This window comes from Emys orbicularis, chromosome 20 (assembly GCF_028017835.1).
Source record: "Emys orbicularis isolate rEmyOrb1 chromosome 20, rEmyOrb1.hap1, whole genome shotgun sequence".
In the NCBI taxonomy this organism is placed as follows: Eukaryota; Metazoa; Chordata; order Testudines; family Emydidae; genus Emys; species Emys orbicularis.
The window spans coordinates 11793716-11820342 of record NC_088702.1 but is presented as its reverse complement, the minus strand read 5'-3'; the positions used below and the strand labels follow the sequence as shown (position 1 = coordinate 11820342).

At 54.7% G+C, this 26627-nt stretch overlaps 1 protein-coding gene across 1 annotated transcript in view; it reads left to right on the top strand.

Annotated features, from left to right (window-relative positions):
* IGSF9 (immunoglobulin superfamily member 9) overlaps positions 1–3231 on the top strand; it is a 49960-nt gene extending 46729 nt beyond the window's left edge. The window contains exons 20-21 of the mRNA XM_065420345.1: positions 1376–1521; positions 3002–3231. Of these exons, the coding sequence (XP_065276417.1) occupies positions 1376–1521; positions 3002–3231 (376 nt within the window). The remainder of the gene's footprint in view (positions 1–1375; positions 1522–3001) is intronic.
* Positions 3232–26627: the final 23396 nt, after the last annotated feature.

Here is a 26627-nt window from a genome sequence, read left to right as displayed (position 1 = left end):
TGGACCCAGGGGCGGCCAGTCCCTGGGGGCCTGCTGGGTGCAATACCAGGCTCAGGGCCCTGGAGTTGGAAGGTCGCTTGCCACCCCCTGTGGGAAGCGTGAAGCTTCCCTGGGACAGAGAATCACAGAAGATTAGGCTTGGAAGGGTCCTCAGGAGGTCATCTAGTCCAACCCCCTGCTCAAAGCAGGACCAATCACGAACTAAATCATCCCAGCCAGGGCTTTGTCAAGCCGGGCCTTAAAAACCTCATGATGGAGATTCCACCAATCTCCATAGGGAACCCATTCCCGTGCTTCACCACCCTCCTAGTGAAATAGTGTTTCCTAATATCCAACCTAGACCTCTCTCACTGCAACTTGAGACCATTGCTCCTTATTCTGTCATCTGGTACCACTGAGAACAGTCTAGATCCGTCCTCTCTGGAACCCCCTTTCAGGTAGTTGAAAGCAGCTATCAAATCCCCCCTCACTCTTCTCTTCTGCAGACTAAATAATCCCAGTTCCCTCAGACTCTCCTTTTAAGTCATGTGCCCCAGCCCCCTAATCATTTTCATTGCCCTCCGCTGGACTCTCCAATTTGTCCACATCCTTTCTGTAGTGGGGGGACCAAAACTGGACACAGTACTCCAGCTGTGGCCTCACCAGTGCTGAATAGAGGGGAATAATCACTTTCTCGATCTGCTGGCAATGCCCCTACTTATACAGCCCAATATGCTGTTAGCCTTCTTGGCAACGAGGGCACACTGCTGACTCATAACCAGCTTCTCATCCACTGTAATCCCTGGGTCCTTTTCTGCAGAACTGCCGCTTAGCCAGTCGGTCCCCAGCCTGTAGCCGTGCCTGGGATTCTTCCGTCCTAAGTGCAGGACTCTGCAGTTATCCTGGTTGAACCTCATCAGATTTTTTTTGGCCCAATCCTCCAATTTGCCTAGGTCACTCTGGACCCTATCCCTACCCTCCAGCGTATCTACCTCTCCCCCCAGCTTAGTGTCATCTCCTACTAGGGTCACACCCTGTGTCCTGACAGCCTCAGTCAGAGCATTCGCAACCTGAGCCTGCTCCCCCCTCCCCCCCCACCAGCAGCCAGCCCCATGTCAGCATCCTCTCTGGTCTCCCTTCACCCTGTGCTGGGTATGGCACTGGGGCAGTGTCCCCCCTGCTCTTGTCTCCCTGACACTGAGCATGGCAGTGGGGTAGCCAGCCCTGTGTGTCAGCATCCCCCCTGCTTCCCCCCCCCCCCCCCAGTGGTGCTGGGGATGGCAGTGGGGCAGCCAGCCCCCCTGCTCTCCCTTTTACCCCTGCCGCCCCAGCACTGGGCATTGTCCCACATCAGTGCCCCAGCTCCTAACACCCGCTTTTGCCCTCTGCCTGGCAGGAGGAACACGTCTGTGGATGAGAATTACGAGTGGGACTCGGAGTTTGCGCTGGAGTCAGACATCCTGGATGCTCTGCAGCTGTACCGCAGCGGGGACCCCAAGAGACCCGTCTCCACCATCGCCGTGCAGGAGCTGGAGCGGCAGAGTGAGTGAGCAGGGCCTCGGGCGGTGCCATGCGGGGCTGCAGGGTGCTCCTGCCTGTGGGCTGGCCGCCCTAGTCCCAGAGTCCTGCCCCCCAAGCCCTCCCTGATGTTCCAGGTCCCTAACTCTCTGCCCTGGACTCCTGTACAGGGGCATGAGGGTGTGAGTATAAACAGCTGCCCCATCCTACTCCAGAGGTGGCTGCATCTCCATATGGGAGGTGAGCAGAATCTGTATTGTGTTTTGGGATCCAAGGGGTTGACACAAGCCCTCCCCTCCAGGATGAGGCATGCAGAGAAACAGAAAGTTATAGCATGGTCCATCTTGGCCAGCACAGAGACCTCTGACCCCTCTTTAGTCCCAGCCCAGGAGCGTCTGCTGCTTCCAGCAGCCCACACTTAACAGCCCCACCGGGCCTTTGTTCTCCAGCTGGTCACACCTGGCTGGCTTCCTGCAGAGGGTGGGCCATCCATGGTCGTTAGTTGCTAGGTGCCAAATGTCCAGGCAGTGGGAGAGGCCATTGTCTTCTCAGTCTCTCCATGGGCATGGGGCCCCAGGCCCCACACAGCCAGGCATCAGTCACACCTGGATCTCTGCCAAGTAAGTAGAGACCTGTCAGCTGAACAACCCTTTCCCACCTCCTAGTTAACCATGCACCACCTAGGGGAAATTGAGGCACATACAATATTAATACAAAATATTACAAAAAATTCCCACTCTGCCCCAGGGCTGGCTTCAGACCAAGCCTCCCATGTCCCTGCTCCAGGCCTAGCAGTGGGGCAGCTGGGCACAGTGTTGTATTCCCACCCCACCACACAGGAGGCCACCAGGCCCAGTCTAGCTCCTCCCCTATCCCCCGCTGGAGTCAGAGCCCCTCAACCCCACGGGGCTGCTGTTTGGTGCTGCTCAATCCCAGCCAGGGACCAGGCTCACCAGCTGTTACCCCAGCCACAAGCAGGCACCAAGACAGGTCTGTGAGCAGTAACTCTACATCCAGGAGGGACCCAACCCATGGGTGAGCCGTGCTGAGCCGGTGCCAGACGGGAGCCCCCATGGGCGGGCCTGTGTGAGCTGTGCTGAGCCGGTTCCAGCCAGGAGCCCCCGTGGGTGGGCCCGTGTGAGCCGTGCTGAGCCGGTCCCAGCCGGGAGCCCCCGTGGGCGGGCCCGTGTGAGCCGTGCTGAGCCGGTCCCAGCCGGGAGCCCCTGTGGGCGGGCCCGTGTGAGCTGTGCTGAGCCGGTGCCAGCCAGGAGCCCCCGTGGGCGGGCCCGTGTGAGCCGTGCTGAGCCAGTCCCAGCCGGGAGTCCCCGTGGGCGGGCCCGTGTGAGCCGTGCTGAGCCGGTCCCAGCCTGGAGTAATTCTTTGCTTCCCTTCCCCCAGCTCTGGAGCAGCCTCCTGGGGAGTACGGTGAGGGAGGGCAGGACTGGGGTGGGGGGTACTTTCTGCCCTCCCTTCCCTTGACACTGTCCCCTTTGCTGGCTTGCAGGTGCCAAAGCTCCCGGTGACGGCAGTGGCTCCCCGGGGAACTCCAAGTCAGTGGATGCCCTGGAGGCGTCGGGCTCACTGCAGCCCCTTGCCAGCCCAGAGGCTCGCTGCGTGGCCCTGAGGGAGGAGTTCCTGGCATACCGGCGCCGCAGGGAGGTTGCCCAGCGGCGCAGGCAGAGGATGAGCAGCCACGGCTACGATGAGCGCTTTGAGCAGGCCACGCTTCTGTGAGAGGACACACCCCCACTCTCCGGCACGGCCTGGCGCGGCTGGGCTGGCAAAGAGTCTGCCAGGTGCCAGGTGCCAGGGCATCCCTGCAGCGCCCTGGCTGGGCAGAAGCCACGCCCCACCATGGGCTCATCAGCGCACTGGGGACAGGACTCAGGAGGCCCCTGCAGTGGCTGGTCTGCCAGGCTGTCCTAGGGCCTGTGATGGGGGGAGTCCAGGCCTGGCACTCAGCCTGCCAGGTGCGGTTAGGCCTGGTCAGCCCTTCATACAGCACCTGGTTGGCCAGCTGTGGGGACCGAGCTGAGCCCAGGCTCCGCACCCACAGACAGCACTTGCCATAGGCTGCTTGTCCCTTCCTGCTGGCCCCAGGAGCTCCCATGGGCCAGGCCAGGGAGCACAGGGAGTGGGCCAAGGGGTCCTCGCAGGGGATGGGCGGAGGACAGAGGCATTTGTAACAGAATAAAAAGAGAATTGCACAGACTTTAGCCCCCATGTGCGTGACAGACCACGTCGGAAGGGGAGACGGGCCAATGCCAGGCGAGGGAGCCTCCACCCCATCTGCCAACTCCCCCCACCCCCCGTCTCCCGCCGTCGCCCCGCGCCCACCCCCATCTCCTGCCCCCTGGCCCTGCAGAGCACCCTCCCCCATCTGACCCAGGCACACACTTGGTATCAAGCCACTTTTTCTTGCAGGTCTGGCCTGTGGTTGCTTGGTCCTGCGGCAGACCCCGATCTAGTTGGCACTGCACCGAGTGCAGGAGGCACTATGTCCCCCCAGGGCCAGCCTGGCGCTGATGGATGAGCTTAGACCCTCCTGCCTTTGCCAGCTGTGCCATGCCTGATGCTGCCGGGGGGCACTAGGCTCCTGCATGGTGCTGGGGCAGCTGGGAGTTGATGAGAACCGATGACAGTGCAGGGCCCAGGCTCCCTGCCCATCAGCCTCACTCCTGGCCTGAGGCTGTGCCCACCGCAACCCTCCTGGGCTAGGTAATGTGCTGGCCAGGGGCCACGCAGCCTTTCACTTCCAGCTCCCTGCTGCTTCCAGCCGCTCTGGCTCCGGCTTGTCTCTGGTTGGCAGGCGCCCCCCTCCCCTGTGGCACTAGCTGCTGCAGGCCCTGTGGGCAGAGGGGCAGCAGGCTGACCGGGCCGTGGAGTCTGTGTAGCCCCCAGAGCCTGGCCGCGTGAAATCCAGCGAGGCGGCTGCTGCAGCAGCCAGCAGGGCCTGTTGGGGTGATCGCTGGCCAACACCCAAGTGAGGGGCAGGGCTGTGGTGCAGCCCCTGCCGTGGGGGCACAGGGGCTACAGCCGGCTCCGGAGCAGCGCCTGGCACGGGCAGGATTAACAGAGGCCACGCCTGGCTGCCGGGCGGATGGGCTGCACTTCCTCTTTCCCCAAATTTGGCCAGGCTCAGGCAGTCACTTGACTGGGGGAGGGGCTGGGGCTGGGCGCTCTAGAGACTGACTAAAACCCTGCCCCATGGACCCCTCCCTTCCCCATTCCGGCTGCCTCCCTCAGCCCTGCCCCATGGACTCCTCCCCCATGCTGGGTGCCTCCCCCGTCCTGCCCCACAGACCCCTCCCCCATGCTGGGTGCCTCCCCTGCCCCATGGAGCCCTCCCTCCCCCACACTGGCTGCCTCCCCTGGCCCTGCCCCATGGACCCCTCCCTCCCCCACATCGACTGCCTCCCTCAGCCTTGCCCCATGGACCTCTCCCCCATGGTGGGTGCCTCCCCCAGTCCTGCCCCACAGACCCCTCCCTCCCCCACATCAGCTGCCCCCCTCAGCCCTGCCCTATGAACTCCTCCCTCCCCCATGCCAGCTGCCTCCTTTGGCCCTGCCCCCCACACCCCTCCCCCATGCTGGGTGCCTCTCTTGGCCTTCCCCTCCACGGACCCTTCCCCACAAACTCCCCTGTACCATAGACCCCTCCAAACTCCCCCACCCCATGTGCCAGCCCTGTCCCGGCACCACAGACCTCCCACCACTGCCCTGCACCATGCGCCTCTCTCTGCCCTGCTCCCTCCACACCCACCATGGACCCCTCCCCATCCCATCTCTGCCCCTGCCCCATGGTGCTCCCCAAGCCCACCTCCCCCCCCCCCATACACCTCTGCACCATGAACTCTGCATGGCATCCCTCTGTCCCCCCCGCCCACTACTAACCCCTCCCCAGCATCCCTGCCCCAAAGACCCACTCCTGCCCCATCCATCTCACACTCCTCCCCCAATACCCCTCTGCCCCTCCCCCATACCACAGACACTTCCTTGCAGCTCCCCCTGCCCAGCCCCCACTTCCTTTGCTCCCACTGCCCTGGGATCCTGCCACCCCCCCCCCCCCACTGAGCCAGGACAGGAGCAGCATGAGGGTCCCTGGGGGAAGAGGTGGTTTGGGGTGAATGAACTCAGGCAGCCCTGACTGTCCCCCCAGAATGCCACCTCCTGTGGGCACTGCTCAGGCCCTGGTGCTGCTGTTGCTGGGTTTGTAGCTGCCCCAGAGCTTGCTGCCTGCAAAGACCTCATGGGCGAGCGCCTTCCCCCCCCCCCAGGGGTGACGGGGGGGGGGGGTGCTTGGCCCTGCTCCGTGCTGCTGTCCGGCATACACTGGGCAAGGACTCTGCCAGGCTGCAGGCACCAGGGGACAAAGGGCACCCATCACCGTGTGATCAGGGAACTGCTCCCTGGCTCATCCTCACTGAGGCTGGGAGCTGCTGTGCCAGCCCAGCCCACAGGCCCCAGGACGCCGTGGGAGGGGAGCAGGGGGTTGCCCTGGTTGCTGGGACAGTGGACCCAGGGGAGCAACAAGCCTCCATGGGTGAGAGTTGGACTCCCCCACCCCCGGCTCCCATAGGCTGCTCCCTGGCAGCACAGGCTGGACACATCCTCTGGGAGGGGGGCTGTCTCTGCTCCCTCCACTCCCCCCGCACAGAGGGGCCTGCTGGCAGGGGCATCAGACAAACTCAGCATCTCCCATGGAAGGGCACGAGCATGGAGCATGAGCTGCCTGGGCACAAGTCTCTGGCCAGCCCTAGCACCATGTGCCCTGGGGTGCGGGCGCCCCCCACGTCATTGCCCGCTCAGCTGGGCTGGGGGGCAGGGCCGGGGGAGCATATACCCAGCCATTGCTCTCGCTGTATCCCCACACTGCCCGCTCCTGTCAGACACAAGCCCCAGTGCTCACCACAGCATGAGCGTCCCCAAGCTCCTGCAGCTGCCTCAGCACCTGGGACCTGTTCACAACTGCCGCTCCATGGGGCTGCCTTCCCTCAATGCCAGGGCACCTGGGGGGCTCCATGGGGCTGACCCAATCTGCCCCCAATGCCAGGGCACCTGGTGGGACTCCATGGGGCTGCCTGCCCCCAATACCAGGGCACCTGGGGGGCTCCATGGGGCTGACCCAAGCTGCCTTCAATGCTAGGGCACCTGGGAGGACTCCATAGGGCTGCCTGCCCCCAATGCCAGGGCACCAGTTGGAGTCTGGGCAGAGCTCAGGAGATGGTCATACCAGTCCCTCTGGCCTTGAATCTAAGGTGATTCCCCCCCATCACCACGTGTGGCCCTGGTGGGGGCAGCAATAGGAAGGGGGCTGAGGGGGATGGGGGCAGAGAAGAGATGGGTTGAAGGGGAAGAGAAGGGGGGGCAGGAGACTGGTGATCAGGAAGGGGGGTGCTGGTGTGATGGCCAAAGGGAAAGGAGTTGGACCCCTCCCCGCCTTGGGAAGGGGGGGAGCAGTCCAGGCAGTGGAGATAACACCTGCGGTTTTACATGGGCATTTAAGGTTGAATTCTGGCCCTGAAATCTTCCCTGCAAACAAAGACGGCGGCTGCCCCCAAAGGCTCGAGTTGTGCCAGAGCTGGGGATGGCCGCGGGCATTCGGCTCTCAGGTACCGGCAGCACCTGCCTGGAAACTCTCCGAGCACCAGTGACTGCACCAGGAAGCCAGTAACCCAGTGACTGGACGCTGGGCGCCTGGGCCAGCCCTGCCTGAGCTCAGCCATGGGGCAGGGGCGACAGCAGGGCCTTGGAGTGGCTGGGCTGAGCAACAATTGGATTGTGCCCAAGTAATTCTTTTCATTTTTAAAACGTTTTTTACAATCTCTACTATCGTATTCACCTTTTCCACCTCCCCTCCTTCAGCCCTGCCAATGCACATCAGCCCCCTCCTACCTCAGCCCTGGCATCCCTTTACACACCCTCCATCCAGACCCTCTGCCCCCTGCCACTCCAGCCCTGGGTTTCCCCCCAGCTCTGCAGAGATTCCTCAGTCTGGAGCCTTGCACCCCGCTCCCCCATCCTCAACCTCTCTGCTGATGCCCCCCAAACCCTTGTTCACCTGCTACTTCATGCCTGCACCACTCTGCAGGCCTCCCCCTTGCCACCTTCACAGGATGTCCCAGCCTGGGGCTGTGCAGGCGTCTCCTCCTCTTGGAGCAGGACAGCGTGTCAGGACTCGGGACAGGCCTACACTTAAAACACTGCAGCACTTCAGTGAAAACAATCCTACACCGTTGGGAGAACGTCTCCCATTAGCACAGTGGCTATTAACCTTTCCAGGCTACTGGCCCCCTTTCAGGAGTCTGATTTGTCTTGCATCCCCCAAGTTTCACCTCACTTAAGATCTACTTGCTTACAAAATCAGACGTAGAAATACAAACGTGTCACAGCCACACTACTACTGACAATGTGCCGACTTTCTCATTTTTACCTTTGAATTATAAAACCCATTGATTGGCATATGAATATTGTACTGACATTTCAGTGTGATACTTGAGCCTGTTTTTCACGTGAGAGCCTTGGCTGAAGCCCGAACCCAGGCAGCACGGCTGAAGCATGTAACTTAATTTTGCGGGGCCCCCTGTGGCGGAAAACCCTGAGCAATTGTCCTGCTTGCTACCCCCTAATGCCGGCCCTGCACTTGCCTCCCCCCCCATCCCTCGACCCCCCCTGGAGCTGCAACCCCCAGACTGAAAAACTACCTAGATGAGTTGGAGAACTCTGAGGTCTTCCAGGGGTACCCCAGGGAGAAAGGTATCCCGGTTGAGAACCACTTTGCAAGAGGCAGTAGCTCTGTTGACAGGAGAAGCCCTGTGGATTTTTCACACCCCTGAGCAAAGATATGAGTTTATAGTGCAGACCTGGTCTTAGAGGGAAACCACATTAGTTGTAGCCATATGAGCCAGTGTGCTTGGGTGGCTAGAGCAGGTGCTGGGAATCAGGATGCCTGGGTCCTGGCCCCAGTTCTGTGACCTTGGCTAAGTCCATGACCCCAAAGCACTCAAACAGGAGCCCTTCTAAGAGGCCTGTTTTGTAGAAGAGCTGAGTTAGCCCATCCCAGAAGATGGGGCATCTGCTCCCCCGCCACACCCCATTTCCAAATGGATCCTGCTGCCATTCAGGTATCCCTTGGTGGGTGCAGCACCCCCGTAGTAGCCCTTGGAGCTGGCTGCCCACTTTGTGCCTGGGGCTCCCAGGGCTCAGACCCAAAGCTGGATCCCTGGCTGACCCCCAGCCTGCCTGGCCAGCTGCTCTCTGCCTCCTTCAGCTTCCCATGCCACCGATAGTCCCCAGCTGGGCTCTGGCTGGGATGCTCAGGACCCCAAGCCACCATCACACGGGAGCCAACTCAGCCCAATGCATCTAGGGCTCCCACCCTGGTGTACTGGAGAAACAGGTTCCCAACTCGCTTCCTCCTGGGATGGAGCCTGCAGTGATGGCCACAGCCACATTGTTGCCATAGAAATGCCTGCCCCCCCCCCCCCACACGCAAACGTCTGGGATCAAACAGCAGGAGAGGGTGGGAGCATGGCAGGGAGGGTGGAGTGGGGCAGCAGGAGGAGTGGAGCAGGAGGTTCTTTCCTTTCCAGCAGAGCATGAATGGTGCTCCGAGTAGGGGCCCCCCATTGACCCAATCCCCAGAACCAGCCCCCAAGGGAACACTCACCCCGAACAGGGAGCAGAGCCAGAGGAGCTCCCGAAGGGCTAGGACATGGATGGTGCTCAGATACCACAGCTACATCTGCTCTGCTGACTCAGGCTCGCAGGGCTTATGCTACGGGGCTAAGACGATCAGTGTAGACGTGCCCACTCGGGCTGGAGCCTGGCCTCTGAAACCTGGCAAGGGAGAGGGTCTCAGAGCCTGGGCTCCAGCCCGAGCCCAAACGTCTACAGTGCTATTTTCATCCCTGGAGCATGAGTGCCACACGCCCAAGTCACTTGGCCCAGGCTCTGAGACTCACTGCCACGGGGGGGGAGAGAAGGGGTGCAGTCTAGACGTACGCGTAGCGATGGGCCGCAGGAGAGACCCTCGGGGTTAGCGTCACAAACCGACACAGGCATTGGAACACTCAGCATCGCGGTGGCTAACACTGGGTGCCCTGCCACCGAGGGGAATCTTCACTCCCTCTACCTGCACAAAGTTCGCTGTTACTCACACACTCTAGGACATCCCACCTCTACCTAGTTCCTAGGGCTCAAGACGTAACCCGGTTAATTTAGGCACCCCCCAGCCTTACCCCATTCCTAGGGCTCCAGACGAAAGGCACCTAACTTTACCCCTCATGGGCTCCGGGCTCTGGGTAAACACCCTTTCCCTGTGGACTCAGCTTAATCTTTTGCAGGTTTACAGGGTCTTTTACCAGTGAAAGAGCCTTACACAGTAATATACTACTTAACCTCTATTTATTAACAAGCACCAAAACAGACTGCACACACTACACATACAGTGCTCACCACTCCCAATAAGGCACATGAACTTTTCTTGATGGCCAGTCAGGATCAGGTCCATCTGGGGGACTCCAGTTTCTGCACGGCATCATTGGCAGAGTGTTAAGGTCTGGCAGCTCTGAGCTTGGGCTGTGTCCTAGGGCTGGTCCACACTAAGCCCCCAGTTCGAACTAAGATTCGCAACTTCAGCTACGTGAATAACATAGCTGAAGTCGAAGTATCTTAGTTCGAACGTAAAGGTACTTACCGCGGGTCCACACGTGGCAGGCAGGCTCCCCCGTCGACACCGCCTACTCCTCTCGCGGAGCAGGATTACCGGCGTCGACGGCGAGCACTTCCGGGATCGATTTATCGCGTCTAGACAAGACGCGATAAATCGATCCCAGAAGATCGATTGCTTGCCGCCGAAACAGCGGGTAAGTATAGACGTACCCCTAGAGTTGGTTCCCAAGAACTTCTTTTTAGACCCCAGTTGATATAGTGAAACTTAAGTCCTGCTTAGCTGTACCTTAACCAATCATTTTACTAAAATTTTACTAACCAATCCTAACATAGTGTAACAAAATTCTCTAACCAATCATACCCCACCACCTTAATTGATTTACACCTAGCAAAATTAATTATGTAACAGACAGAAACAATCAAAGAACCAGACAGAGACCATACAGACAAACAATAGGGAAGTGGGGACCATAAAGACAAACCAATAAAGAAATGAGGGTTTCACAACCACAACTCTTGATAAGTGCAAAAATAACAGGAGTACTTGTGGCACCTTAGAGACTAACAAATTTATTAGAGCATAAGCTTTCGTGGGCTACAACCCACTTCTTCGGATGCATATAGAGTGAACCATATATTGAGGAGATATATATACACACACATACAGAGAGCATGAACAGGTGGGAGTTGTCTTACCAACTCTGAGAGGCCAATTAAGTAAGAGAAAAAAAACTTTTGAAGTGATAATCAAGATGGTTCAGTACAGACAGTTTGATAAGAAGCAAGTGTGAAAATACTTACAAGGGGAGATAGATTCAATGTTTGTAATGGCTCAGCCATTCCCAATCCCTATTTAGCCCTGAGTTGATTGTGTCTAGTTTGCATATCAATTCCAGCTCAGCAGTCTCTCGTTGGAGTCTGTTTTTGAAGTTTTTCTGTTTTAAGATAGCCACCCGCAGGTCTGTCAAAGAATGGCCAGACAGGTTAAAGTGTTCTCCCACTGGTTTTTGAGTATTATGATTCCTGATGTCAGATTTGTGTCCATTAATTCTTTTGCGTAGAGACTGTCCGGTTTGGCCAATGTACATGGCAGAGGGGCATTGCTGGCACATGATGGCATATATCACATTGGTAGATGTGCAGGTGAACGAGCCACTGATGGTATAGCTGATGTGATTAGGCCCTATGATGGTGTCACTTGAATAGATATGTGGACAGAGTTGGCATCGGGCTTTGTTACAAGGATAGGTTCCTGGGTCAGTGTTTTTGTTCAGTGATGTGTGGTTGCTGGTGAGTATTTGCTTTAGGTTGGGGGGTTGTCTGTAAGCGAGGACAGGTCTGTCTCCCAAGATCTGTGAGAGTAAAGGATCATCTTTCAGGATAGGTTGTAGATCTCTGATGATGCGCTGGAGAGGTTTTAGTTGGGGGCTGAAGGTGACAGCTAGTGGTGTTCTGTTATTTTCTTTGTTGGCCCTGTCTTGTAGGAGGTGACTTCTGGGTACTCGTCTGGCTCTGTCAATCTGTTTTTTCACTTCAGCAGGTGGAAGCTGGAGGCATGTAGGTAAGTGTAGCGGTCAGTAGGTTTCCGGTACAGGGTGGACAGTATCCCCGATAATGTCACAGCTAACCTGGTGGCTGAACTCTGTGACTTTGTCCTCACCCACAACTATTTCACATTTGGGGAGAATATATACCTTCAAGTCAGCGGCACTGCTATGGGTACCCGCATGGCCCCGCAGTATGCCAACATTTTTATGGCTGACTTAGAACAACGCTTCCTTAGCTCTCGTCCCCTAACGCCCGCTACACTTACCTACATGCCTCCAGCTTCCATCCAGGACACACCACACGATCCATTGTCTACAGCCAAGCTCTAAGATATAACCGCATTTGCTCCAATCCCTCAGATAGAGACAAGCACCTACAAGATCTCTATCAAGCATTCTTAAAACTACAATACCCACCTGCTGAAGTGAAAAAACAGATTGACAGAGCCAGACGAGTACCCAGAAGTCACCTCCTACAAGACAGGGCCAACAAAGAAAATAACAGAACACCACTAGCTGTCACCTTCAGCCCCCAACTAAAACCTCTCCAGCGCATCATCAGAGATCTACAACCTATCCTGAAAGATGATCCTTTACTCTCACAGATCTTGGGAGACAGACCTGTCCTCGCTTACAGACAACCCCCCAACCTAAAGCAAATACTCACCAGCAACCACACATCACTGAACAAAAACACTGACCCAGGAACCTATCCTTGTAACAAAGCCCGATGCCAACTCTGTCCACATATCTATTCAAGTGACACCATCATAGGGCCTAATCACATCAGCTATACCATCAGTGGCTCGTTCACCTGCACATCTACCAATGTGATATATGCCATCATGTGCCAGCAATGCCCCTCTGCCATGTACATTGGCCAAACCGGACAGTCTCTACGCAAAAGAATTAATGGACACAAATCTGACATCAGGAATCATAATACTCAAAAACCAGTGGGAGAACACTTTAACCTGTCTGGCCATTCTTTGACAGACCTGCGGGTGGCTATCTTAAAACAGAAAAACTTCAAAAACAGACTCCAACGAGAGACTGCTGAGCTGGAATTGATATGCAAACTAGACACAATCAACTCAGGGCTAAATAGGGATTGGGAATGGCTGAGCCATTACAAACATTGAATCTATCTCCCCTTGTAAGTATTTTCACACTTGCTTCTTATCAAACTGTCTGTACTGAACCATCTTGATTATCACTTCAAAAGTTTTTTTTCTCTTACTTAATTGGCCTCTCAGAGTTGGTAAGACAACTCCCACCTGTTCATGCTCTCTGTATGTGTGTGTATATATATCTCCTCAATATATGGTTCACTCTATATGCATCCGAAGAAGTGGGTTGTAGCCCACGAAAGCTTATGCTCTAATAAATTTGTTAGTCTCTAAGGTGCCACAAGTACTCCTGTTATTTTTGCGGATACAGACTAACACGGCTGCTACTCTGAATCTTGATAAGTGATTTCTTGCCAGACAGAATGCTATCAAACTACATTTTCTTTAACCATCTTAAGATCTGTTTCTTTATCTGGTGATAGTGGGTGCTATTAGGACAGGATCTCCTTCTTAACAGCCTGATATTACAGTGTTTTAATGTAATTTAGATGGAATGTGAGGATGTGACTTCCTGCTTCTTAGCTAATGGCTGCTGCTCTCTTAATATGGTTACAGGAAAAGGCCTGATCCTTACGCCCTGTCCGCCCAGGCTTCCCGTACAAAGCACAGGGAGAGAGAGTTGGATGTCCAACAATGGGATCCACAAAAGCCAGCCCCTGGAGCTGCCTACGCAAGCCACTGGGAGGTGCTCTTGAGAAGGGTGTGACCTAAGCTTTACCCCTCAAAGGGAGGCAGGTGCTGAGGATCTCTGCTGTGAGCCTGCTCCTGGGGGTAGGCACCTCAGCCTTCGTCTGCAAGAACAGGGACCACAAAGGGGCTGTAACCTTTACCTGGTGGTTAGAGCCCTCACCTGGATTGTGGGAGCACCAGGTGCAATCGCCCCCTCCCTGTGGGCCGTAGCAAAGGGATTGAGTTAGGATCCCCCACCTCTCTGCACAGTGCCCTAGTCGCTGAGCTAGGGGATATTCAGATATGGGGCTCTAGCGGTCGCTCCTATTGGAGTTGTGCCATGTCTTAGAAAGACTTGAACGTGCATTGGGCCAGCGAGAGAGAAGAGACCCTATAGCCCTGTTGTGCAGGCACTCACCTGGGATGGAGGAGATGTGGGGTCTAGTCCCCCTGCTCCAATGCATGCTTAATTATTTAGACACAGCGGAAAAGAGCTGTAAGAAACCCACCCCAGAATACTCCATCATTTGGAGGGTTGCTCCAAACGGAAATCTCTTCTCCACAGGAGGCAGAGGCAGGCATTGAACCTGGGCCACCCACAGACCAATGCCTCACCCCTGGTACAGGGAGGCTCCTCCTCAGGCTACTCTGGTGTGGGTTCATGCATGCTCTGAGCACGCTGTGTCAGCCCTGCAGGTGAGATAGGCATGAACTAAGTGCCCAGGAAGCTGCCCCAAGAGCAGAGTGGTTTCTTTAACAGCTGATACTTCAAAGGGCTTAAAATCCTGCAGAAAAGGACCTGGGGATTACAGTGGACGAGAAGCTGGATATGAATCAGCAGTGTGCCCTTGTTGCCAAGAAGGCTAACAGCATATTGGGTTGCATTAGTAGGAGCATTGCCAGCAGATCGAGAGAAGTGATTATTCCCCTCTATTCAGCACTGGTGAGGCCACACCTGGAGTACTGCATCCAGTTTTGGGCCCCCCACTACAGAAGGGATGTGGACAAATTGGAAAGAGTCCAGCAGAGGGCAACAAAAATGATTAGGGGGCCGGGGCACATGACTTATGAGGAGAAGCTGAGGGAACTGGGCTTATTTAGTCTGCAGAAGAGAAGAGTGAGGGGGGATTTGATAGCAGCCTTCAACTACCTGAAGGGAGGTTCCAAAGAGGATGGAGCTCGGCTGTTCTCAGTGGTGGCAGATGACAGAACAAGGAGCAATGGTCTCAAGTTGCAGTGGGGGAGATCTAGGTTGGATATTGGGAAACACTATTTCACTAGGAGGGTGGTGAAGCACTGGAATGGGTTACCTAGGGCGGCGGTGGAATCTCCATCCTTAGAGGTTTTTAAGGCCCGGCTTGACAAAGCCCTGGCTGGGATGATTTAATTGGGGTTGGTCCTGCTTTGAGCAGGGGGTTGGACTAGATGACCTCCTGAGGTCTCTTCCAACCCTAATATTCTCTGATTTTATAATTCCACATGCCTACACAGATTTGAAAATCACTGGGTCTCATCAACTCCAGGCATAGCGTTAGTGGGGGAAGTCTGGGGTCATGTGGCCAAAGGGTTCTTCAGGTACAGCCCACCCACCTCTCACCCCACATCAGTAGCAGAATTTAATATCCACGTTGCTCTAAGACCCAGGAGAAGAGCTCTGTGTGGCTCAAAAGCTTGTCTCACCCCCACTGGAAGCTGGTTGGTCCAGTAAAAGATATCAACTCACCCTCCTTGTCTCTCTAAAAGCCACGTGCACAGGAGTGTTTATATGAGTGCCACAACAGAGACGGAGGGAGCAACAGTGCAGGGCCGGCTCCAGGCACCAGCTTACCAAGCAGGTGCTTGGGGCGGCCACTCCGGAGAGGGGCGGCACATCCAGCTATTCGGCGGCAATTCGGCGGACAGTCCCTCACTCCTGCTGGGAGCGAAGGACCTCCCGCCGAATTGCCGCTGCAGATCGCGATCGCGGCTTTTTTTGTTTTGTTTGGCTGCTTGGGGCGGCCAAAACCCTGGAGCTGGCCCTGCAACAGTGGGGGAAATCTGTGGTCATTTTATGGAGAGGCAGCTCCCACTCTGCAATATGAGCTGCTTTTAATGTTCGAAGTGCTCTAAAATCCATGTGCAGAGGAAGACTGGCATGGCCCCCCAGGAGCGGGGAAGAGCGGGTGGGTTGTTTGTCAAGGGGTAGCAGAGAGATAGCCTCCCAAAAGAACTGCTTTTCCCATTTTCAGCTTCTCAGAACTATTTCTGTGCGGCGCTGGGGGGAAAGGGAGGCTCTGCCCCTCGCAGCAGGTAGATCACTGCCCAGCCCCTGCATTCTGCTAGTCACTGCTACCATAGGACATGGCTAGAAAGATTTCAAAAATGTTATCACTTCTGCCTACAGGAGGTTTATGTCTATGTGGCTTCTTCTGAAATCATGGAATATCAGGGTTGGAAGGGACCTCAGGAGGTCATTTAGTCCACCCCCTGCTCAAAGCAGGACCAATCCCCAGACAGATTTTTACCCAGGTTCCCTAAATGGCCCCCTCAAGGATTGAACTCACAACCCTGGGTTTAGCAGGCCAATGCTCAAACCACTAAGCTATTCCTCCCCCGCAGTAGACTCATAGACTCATAGACTTTAAGGTCAGAAGGGACCATTATGATCATCTAGTCTGACCTCCTGCATGATACAGGCCACAAAATCTGACCCACCCACTCCTCGAATAATTCTCTCCCATGACTCAGCTGTTGAAGTCCCCAAATCATGATTTAAAGACTTTAAGTCGCAGAGAATCCTCCAGCAAGCGACCCCTGCCCCATGCTGCGGAGGAAGGCGAAAAACCTCCAGGGCCTCTGCCAATCTACCCTGGAGGAAAATTCCTTCCCGACCCCAAATATGGCGATCAGCAGATCCCCGAGCATGCGGGCAAGATTCTCCAGCCAGACCCACATTGACCATTGATACTAATTACCAGCGATGGCACGTTATTGACTTATTGACTAAAATCACGTTATCCCATCAAACCATCCCCTCCATAAACTTATCAAGCTTAATCTTAAAGCCAGAGAGGTCTTTCGCCCCCACCGTTTCCCTCGGAAGGCTATTCCAGAACTTCACCCCTCTGACGGTTAGAAACCGTCGTCTAATTTCAAGCCTAAACTTCCCGACGGCCAGTTTATATCCATTTGTTCTCGTGTCCACATTAGCACTGAGCTGAAATAATAGTAAAGACATGTCCTGAGCAGTCTGCCTGGCTGGTGGCTTAGGGACCAAGCCTGCCTCCAGAATCAGGGATGCTGAGCTCCAGTGCCCGGTTGCTGTGTGTGCTGTGCACATTGTTCTCTTACCCTCTGGGTGGTGGCTGGGCCCATACTAGGCTCCTTCTGGAAGTGAGAGCGGTGTGTTCACTTTGGAGGAAGGTCAGCAACCCACAAATGCCCCCCCACTGCCATCCACCCAAGTCCTGCCCTGGGCCCCTCCCCAGGCTCTCCAAGCTTACCAAAGGTCTTGAGTGGCAAGCAGGAGCACAGAGCTGGTAGCCGAGTGGTGGAGAGCTGTGCCCAGGAAGTCCCCCAGTAGTGTCCTCTTACATACCAATTTTTCTTAAAAACAGGGAAATTCACTGCCCAAACTGTTGTTAATGCAGCGTTTGGGCTGGCCAGCATTGCCAGGCCCTTCCAGAACATCATGTGCACGTTGACTTAAGCTCTGAAAACCAGAAAGCAACCTTGATGTAATAGACTTTGACTTCTGTAAGGTCTTTGACCTGGTACCACATGACACTGATTAAAAAACCTAGAAAGATTAAAACGAACATGGCACAGATTAAATGGAATAAAAGCCATCTGATAAGTCCCCAAATGTAATTGTAAACAGGGAATCATCATCAATAGGGGCTGTTTCCTGAGGGGTCCCCCAGGGATCGGTTCTTGGCCCTACACTATTTAACATTTTTATCAATGACCTGAAAGAAAACAAAATCACTGATAAAGTTTGCAGATGACACAAAAATTGGGGAGTGGTAATTAACGAAGAGGACAGGTCACCGACACATTAACAGGCTTTCTTGGTAACTTGGGAGCAAGGAAACAATAGGTGTTTTAATATGGCTAAATGTAAACAGCCAGGAACAAAGAATGTAGTCACACTTACAGGATGGGGGACTCCCTTCTGGGCCTGAGAAAAATCTGAGGGTTGTGGTGGATAGTCAGCAAAACATGAGCTCCCAGTGCGACACTAGCAAAAGAGCTAATGTGATCCTGGGATGCATAAACAGAAGCTCATTTTGGAGTAGAGAGGTTATTGTACCTCTATTTGGCACTGGTGCGACTGCTGCTGGAATCCTGTGGCCAGTTCTGGTGTCCACAATTCAAGAAGGATTGTTGATAAATTGGAGAGGGGTAGAGAAGAGCCACGAGAATGATTAAAGGATTGGAAAACAGGCCTTATGGAAGATAGACTCAATTTATTTAGCTTAACAAGGAGCAGTTAAGGGGTGACTTGATCACAGTCTAAGTACCTACATGGGGAACATATTTAATAATGGGCTTGCAATGGGGTGCAACTTACCACTGCACAACCCTCCCCCCCGCTGGATGTCCTGGGGATCAGCTCTGCTAGCCAGTGCACCCTCTTCTGGTGGCGTCTCACCACCGTCACCTCTGCTCCAAGGACACACATCACTCCCAGAACCACGGTGTGCTCTTCACGACACAGACCTCCAGTTATGCCACACTCTGTGCTCCCCACTTCTGGGGAACCTACTGTCCACTGTCCAGCCACTTCCTCAGTGGTGAGGACTCAGGCCCACTCACTACTCCGGTTTCCAGCCCAGGGACCCTGTAGATGGCTGCTGCTTGCAGCACCCCCTCCAACTTATCTGTAGATCTCCCTGGGCCACATCCCCGTGGTCTCAGCACCCAATTTGCCCTTGCCTCAGGGCCTCAGCCTGTGGATCCCTGCAGCACACCAGGAGCTGCCTTTAGCTCCCTGGGTCTCTGCCTGCAGCACTGCTCTGTCCTAGATGCTTGCTGCCTTCAGCCTGCAAGGCAGCCAATCCTCCTCCCTCCTCAATCTTCAGGGAGTGACTGAAGCTGATCTGTTCTGCAGCCCTTTTTATATGGGCCAGCCCAGCCCTGATTAGCTGCCTCCTGCACAGCCTCCCAAGGGCTCTATTAACCCCTTAGAGCCCAGTGTGGGGTAGGTGCCCCATCACACACCTTCCCCACTTAAGACCAACCGCTGGGGTGGGGGGTGGGGGTCATCTCCCCTGCTTCCTCCGCAGCTGTGCTCGCAGGGTGTCCCTCTCCTGTCTCAGGTTCTCCACTAAGAAGACCAATTTGTCATTCTCCTCCGTGGTATTCCTAATTTTCCCTGTCTCTGCCTCTGTGCCATCTTGCTCTATTCGTAAGGCGAGCTCAGTAGCTTTCAGCCTCTCCCATAGCCCTGGCCCTTGCTCCGCTGGCTCCCCCAGTATCCCTTCTCCCAGGGTCTGAGTTTCCACTCCCTTTGATTGGTCTCTGTATAAGTCCCCACATCCTGCTGGATGTCTAAGGGACTCTTCCTTCTCTCCTGTTTCTCCTTTCTCTCCTGCTCGGCCCTTTGGCCTTCTCCACCATTTTGGTGCACCCCCTCTGGGTATCTGGCACCTCTTTCTTTCTCCCTTTCCCTTCCTCCTGGCTTGGGTCCCCTTTCTCATCCCCAGTCGGGATGCTGCCCTTCCCTGGGCTCCTGTTCTGTCAGTGCCTCTTCACATGCCCTGGTTCCCCAGAAGTGAAACAAGCATCCCCCTTTCCTGTTCTCTTCAGAGGTCATGGACCTTGGGGTTTCCCTGCTCTCTTTCCCTTGATGATAGGCTTCTTCTCTTCCTGATAGGGGCACCCTCTCTTGAAGTGTCCCATCTGCCTACAGGCATAACACTGCCCTGCTCAGGCTTCTAGTCTGATCCTGGGACCTGGCTTCTTGCCCCAGGCTCTCTGGCCCCTGATCACCTCCTGGAAGGTCTTGAGCAAATAATGCTGCTCTTCTGCTAGTTGCCTTAGGCATTCCTGCAAGTATCTCTGTGCCTCCCTGGAAAACCAGTGGCAACAGTGGGTCTGCCTCACCAGGGCCTGAATCCCCCCTTGGTTGCTCTTTAACCCCCTTCAGTGGAAGCAACAACTCCGAAGTCCATCCTGGGAAGGTACACCTGCCTTCCGCCAAAAACACCTCTGTACACAGCAGCTCCATAGTCCCTTTAATAGTCTTCCAAACTCCCCTTCTATCGGGGCAGCTGCCAAACAGTCTGAGTTTCTCACTCTTCCCTCAGGGGCAACCAAATGCCCGCATTCTCTACCACGTGTGCCAGGGTGCAACTCACCACTCCAGTGCCTCCTGCTGGCTGTCACACAGATTAGCTTTTCTTGCCAGTGCACCACCTTCTGGTGGTGCCTTGCCGCTGTCACTTCTGTTCTGGGACCCATGTCACTCCCAGGACTGCAGCGTTCTCTTCAGTGACACAGCCCTCCAGCCATGTTATGCTCTGGGTTCCCCCCTTCTGGGGGGAAGTATCACAGTCCAGTCACTTCCTCAGTGGTGAGAGGGGGAGGGCACCTAGGCCCATCCACTAATCTGGGTCCCGACTCCTAGCCCAGGGACCCTGTTGATGGCCACTGCTTTCAGCGCTGCCTCTGACTCCTCCTTGGGCCACTTCCCCACGGCTCCAGCACCCTCTTTGTCCATGCTTCAGGGCCTCAGCCTGCAGATCCCTGCAGCCCACCAGGAGCTGCCTTTAGCTCTCCAGGTCTTTGCCTGCAAGGCCTTATTAGAAATCCTGGGAGGTGGGTGGGCACAAGCCTGCCCACGTCTAAAGGCCCCTCCCCCAGCCTTGCGGGAGGGACCACTGGACCCAGGAACCAAATGAAGACAGGGGACAACTAAGGAATAACAAGGTCAGGAGTGAAGGTCACAGGTTCAAAACTAGGGATCCAGAGGGGGATACCGAGCAGAGAACCCCCGACAGCACCCATTGCTCCTCAAAGCTGTCTAGGGAGCCTCAGGAATGGGGGTGAACCATGCCAGGTTACACACCCGTGCTCATGGCTCCGTTAAAGAGCCGCCAACCGATATCCCCGGTGGGCTGTGGGACCAGGGTGGAACAGATACTGGCCCACCGGGGCTCCTCACTCTCCACAGGTGGTAAATAGTCCCGCCATTTGGTCTCGGGGCGGAACGGGAGGGTGAGGAGATGCAACGTGTGGAGCACGAGCATGTACAGTTCGTCCCTGGGTGCGGTTCAGAAGCAAACGGCTGCAGGGCACGCAGCTGGCTCGAAGTATGGGAATGGGGAGGCCGCGGGGGCTCGTGGAACAGGGGCCTGATAAAAAGGTCCAGAGGGCCCGGGGTGACGGGTGGGCGGGGAGCGCCCTCTCACAGGGCCCGCTGCAGGAAGACGAGAGAAATGGGCGATAAGGCCATCCCCACCTCCTGGAGTATGCGCAGGGGGGTCGGAAAGGTGGAGAGTCCCATGCACCAACCAAGCGCCCGGGGATCCACCCAGTCCCCCCATCGTAGTCCAGAAGGTCTCCAACCCTGGTGGTTTCTGCCAGGACCAACCTCCGGCGCACCGAGGGAGACTCCGCCACCTGCACACGTAGACCGGGGTTGTGTAGCAGGGGCTCCGTGAGGAGGTCCGTCCCCTCGGTGGCCACAAAGGATCTGGTCACCGAAAAGAGCTTCCAGATCTGGAGGAGGTCCTGGTAGAAGGCCAGCAGCTCAGAGAGGTCTCCCAGAAGGCCCCTTGGGTGGAGAAAAAAGAGCTGCCGGTCATATCGGAGCCCTCGGAGGTGGCGGAGGAAGGCGTGCGTCAACGTGCTCCATGCCAGACTACCTGCACCATAAAGGAGTCTCTGCAGGGCCTGGAGGCGGAAGACATGGACCTGGCTACGAAGGCAGACCAGGCCCTGTCCTCCCTCCTCCAGGGGAAGACTCAGGACCTCTGCAGAGACCCAGTGCAGTCCTGGCCAGAAAAACTCCAGGGCTGTCCTCTGGAGCCTAGCCAGGATCCCTGGGGCCGGGCTCAGGGTGTTGAGCCGGTGCCAGAGCATGGACAGGACTAGGTAGTTCAGCACCAGCGCCCTCCCTCACGGGAAGAGACACTGGAACAGTCCTGTCCATCTGCGCAGCCGCTCACCCACCGTGGCCTCCAAATCCTGCCAGTTCTCTGGCGGAGAACGATGTGTGGCGGAAAGGTAAACACCGAGATAGAGCAGCGGACCCGCGCTCCACCGGATGGCTTGAAGCATGGGTGGGAGGGAGCTTGCCTGCCACCCGTCCCCGACCACCAGGCCAGAGCTCTTGACCCAGTTGACCCGGGCGGAGGAGGCCGCCGAGTAGATTGCCTGGCAGGCCTCCACCCCCAACAGGTCGCCCAGGTCCTGGACCACAAGGAGCACGTTGGCGGCGGACGCTGACAGGACCAGCCGCAGCTCCAGCTCCCAAAGCACCAACCCCGTCAACCTCCGGCGGAGGAGACAGAGGAAGGGTTCAATCGCCAGAACATACAGTGTTCTCGTCCATCCTCCCTGTGCAAGGAAAAGGCCTGGGTAGAGACCGTCGAATCATGGAAGTCAACGAATGGCTACGCAGGTGGTGTCGGAGAGAAGGCTTTGGATTCTTCGACCATGGGATGGTGTTCCAAGAAGGAGGAGTGCTGGGCAGGGACGGGCTCCACCTAACGAAGAGAGGGAAGAGCATCTTCGCCAGCAGGCTGGCTAACCTAGTGAGGAGGGCTTTAAACTAGGTTCACCGGGGGAAGGAGACCAAAGCCCTGAGGTAAGTGGGGAAATGGGATCCTGGGAGGAAGCACAAGCATGAGAGTGCAAGAGGGGAAGACTCCTGTCTCATACTGAGAAAGAGGGACGATCGATGAGTTATCTTAAGTGCCTATACACAAATGCAAGAAGCCTGGGAAACAAGCAGGGAGAACTGGAAGTCCTGGCACAGTCAGGGAACTATGATGTGATTGGAATAACAGAGACTTGGTGGGATAACTCACATGACTGGAGTACTATCATGGATGGATATAAACTGTTCAGGAAGGACAGGCAGGGCAGAAAAGGTGGGGGAGTTGCATTGTATGTAAGAGAGGAGTATGACTGCTCAGAGCTCCGGTATGAAACTGCAGAAAAACCTGAGTGTCTCTGGATAAAGTTGAGAAGTGTGAGCAACAAGGGTGATGTCGTGGTCGGAGTCTGCTATAGACCACCAGACCAGGGGGATGAGGTGGACGAGGCTTTCTTCTGGCAACTAGCAGAAGTTGCTAGACCGCAGGCCCTGGTTCTCATGGGAGACTTTAATCACCCTGATATCTGCTGGGAGAGCAATACAGCGGTGCACAGACAATCCAGGAAGTTTTTGGAAAGTGTAGGGGACAATTTCCTGGTGCAAGTGCTGGAGGAACCAACTAGGGACAGAGCTTTTCTTGACATGCTGCTCACAAACAGGGAAGAATTAGTAGGGGAAGCAAAAGTGGATGGGAACCTGGGAGGCAGTGACCATGAGATGGTCGAGTTCAGGATCCTGACACAAGGAAGAAAGGAGAACAGCAGAATACGGACCCTGGACTTCAGAAAAGCAGACTTTGACTCCCTCAGAGAACAGATGGGCAGGATCCCCTGGGAGAATAACATGAAGGGCAAAGGGGTCCAGGAGAGCTGGCTGTATTTTAAAGAATCCTTATTGCGGTTGCAGGAACAAACCATCCCGATGTGTAGAAAGAATAGTAAATATGGCAGGCGACCAGCTTGGCTAAACAGTGAAATCCTTGCTGATCTTAAACGCAAAAAAGAAGCTTACAAGAAGTGGAAGATTGGACAAATAACCAGGGAGGAGTATAAAAATATTGCTCAGGCATGCAGGAGTGAAATCAGGAAGGCCAAATCAGACTTGGAGTTGCAGCTAGCAAGAGATGTTAAGAGTAACAAGAAGGGTTTCTTCAGGTATGTTAGCAACAAGAAGAAAGTCAAGGAAAGTGTGGGCCCCTTACTGAATGAGGGAGGCAACCTAGGAACCGAGGATGTGGAAAAAGCTAATGTACTCAATGCTTTTTTTGCCTCTGTCTTCACACAAGGTCAGCTCCCAGACTGCTGCACTGGGCAGCACAATATGGGGAGAAGGTGACCAGCCCTCTGTGGAGAAAGAAGTGGTTCGGGACTATTTAGAAAAACTGGACGTGCACAAGTCCATGGGGCCGGATGCGCTGCATCCGAGGGTGCTAAAGGAGTTGGCGGATGAGATTGCAGAGCCATTAGCCATTATTTTTGAAAACTCATGGCGATCGGGGGAGGTCCCGGATGACTGGAAAAAGGCTAATGTAGTGCCCATCTTTAAAAAAGGGAAGGAGGAGGATCCGGGGAACTACAGGCCAGTCAGCCACACCTCAGTCCCTGGAAAAATCATGGAGCAGGTCCTCAAGGAATCAATTATGAAACACTTAGAGGAGAGGAAAGTGATCAGGAACAGTCAGCATGGATTCACCAAGGGGAAGTCGTGCCTGACTAACCTAATTGCCTTCTATGATGAGATAACTGGCTCTGTGGATGAGGGGAAAGCAGTGGATGTGTTATTCCTTGACTTTAGCAAAGCTTTCGATACGGTCTCCCACAGTATTCTTGCTGCCAAGTTAAAGAAGTATGGGCTGGATGAATGGACTGTAAGGTGGATAGAAAGCTGGCTAGATCGTCGGGCTCAACGGGTAGTGATCAATGGCTCCATGTCTAGTTGGCAGCCCGTTTCAAGCGGAGTGCCCCAAGGGTCGGTCCTGGGGCCGGTTTTGTTTAATATCTTTATTAATGATCTGGAGGATGGTGTGGACTGCACTCTCAGCAGGTTTGCCGATGACACTAAACTAGGAGGCGTGGTAGATACACTAGAGGGTAGGGATCGGATACAGAGGTGTGACGTTGTGCAGTCTATATGGTTTTATAAAAATATAAGTGAGTATAATGTAACTGGGATATGCTTCATGCAAAAGGTCTCTTGTAAGGTATCATTACAAAGCTCATAATCTACTGAGTGTGATCATCCTATTTGTAGAAATGTACCACTCTTGTATCTAAAACTAGAAATATAAAATGTAACTCTGAGGGCCTATTGTAATTATGTAAAGTGTGGGCCATTAATAATGGTTTGGAATCTTGATGACTCCCATTGTCTGCAGATGGCTGTTTACCTGTGAGTCTCCCTGTATATGTGTGTGCTGGCAAGTGAGTAATGAAGTCTTGCAGTGACATGTGATCATGTCACCTGAACTGGAATCCATCTTTAACCTGGTGCTTTTCCAGTGAGGGGAGGGGGTGGAAACTCAGAGGAACAAAGGGTTCCCGCCTTATGCAAAAGATATATAAAGGGGTGGAAGAGAACTGAGAGGGGGAGAGGAGCCATCATGGAGAATCCCCTAGATAACACCTAAGCTGGAACAAAAGCTGTACCAGGGGAAAGAATTGTGCCCAGGCCTGGAAGGTGTCCAGTCTGAGAAAAACTTACTGAAGCATCTCTGAGGGTGAGATTATCTGTATTTAGTTTGATTAGGCATAGATTTGCGCATTTTATTTTATTTTGCTTGTGACTTACTTTGTTCTGTCTGTTACTACTTGGAACCACTTAAATCCTACTGTCTGTATTTAATAAAATCACTTTTTATTTAGTAATTTACTCAGAGTATGTATTAATACCTGGGGGAGCAAACAACTGTGCATATCTCTCTATCAGTGTTATAGAGGGCGAACAATTTATGAGTTTGCCCTGCATAAGCTTTATGCAGGGTAAAACGGATTTATCTGGGTTTAGACCCCATTGGGAGTTGGGCATCTGAGTGCTAAAGACAAGCACACTCCTGTGAGCTGGTTTTCAGGTAAACTTGCAGCTTTGGGACAAGTGATTCAGACCCTGAGTCTTTGTTAGAGCAGACAGGAGTGTCTGGCTCAGCGAGACGGGGTGCTGGAGTCCTGAGCTGGCAGGGAAAACAGAAGCAGGGGTAGTCTTTGCACATTAGGTGGCAGCTCCCAGGGGGGTTTCTGGAGGCGTGGTAGATACACTAGAGGGTAGGGATCGGATACAGAGGGACCTAGACAAATTAGAGGATTGGGCCAAAAGAAACCTGATGAGGTTCAACAAGGACAAGTGCAGAGTCCTGCACTTAGGACGGAAGAATCCCATGCACAGCTACAGACTAGGGACCAAATGGCTAGGTAGCAGTTCTGCAGAAAAGGACCTAGGGGTCACAGTAGACGAGAAGCTGGATATGAGTCAACACGCCGGTAACAGCCCCGCACGCCGGCCACAAGTGTGCTCTTGTTGCCAAGAAGGCTAACGGCATTTTGGGCTGTATAAGTAGGGGCATTGCCAGCAGATCGAGGGACGTGATCGTTCCCCTTTATTCGACATTGGTGAGGCCTCATCTGGAGTACTGTGTCCAGTTTTGGGCCCCACACTACAAGAAGGATGTGGAAAAATTGGAAAGAGTCCAGCGGAGGGCAACAAAAATGATTAGGGGTCTGGAGCGCATGACTTATGAGGAGAGGCTGAGGGAACTGGGATTGTTTAGTCTCCAGAAGAGAAGAATGAGGGGGGATTTGATAGCAGCCTTCAACTACCTGAAGGGGGGTTCCAAAGAGGATGGAACTCGGCTGTTCTCAATGGTGGCAGATGACAGAACAAGGAGCAATGGTCTCAAGTTGCAGTAGGGGAGGTCTAGGTTGGATATTAGGAAACACTATTTCACTAGGAGGGTGGTGAAGCACTGGAATGCATTACCTAGGGAGGTGGTGGAGTCTCCTTCCTTGGAGGTTTTTAAGGCCCGGCTTGACAAAGCCCTGGCTGGGATGATTTAGTTGGGAATTGGTCCTGCTTTGAGCAGGGGGTTGGACTAGATGACCTCCTGAGGTCCCTTCCAACCCTGATATTCTATGATTCTACAGCTGACCCGAGACGGGGCACCCCTGCCGTACTCCCAGCCCGAAGCTGACCGGCTCGGTCAGGGTCCAGTTGAGCCTGACCAGACACTCCGCGTCAGCGTACAGCACCTGGAGAAAGCCCACAAACTGAGGCCCGAAGCCAAATGCTTGCAGAGTGCCCAGGAGATACCCATGG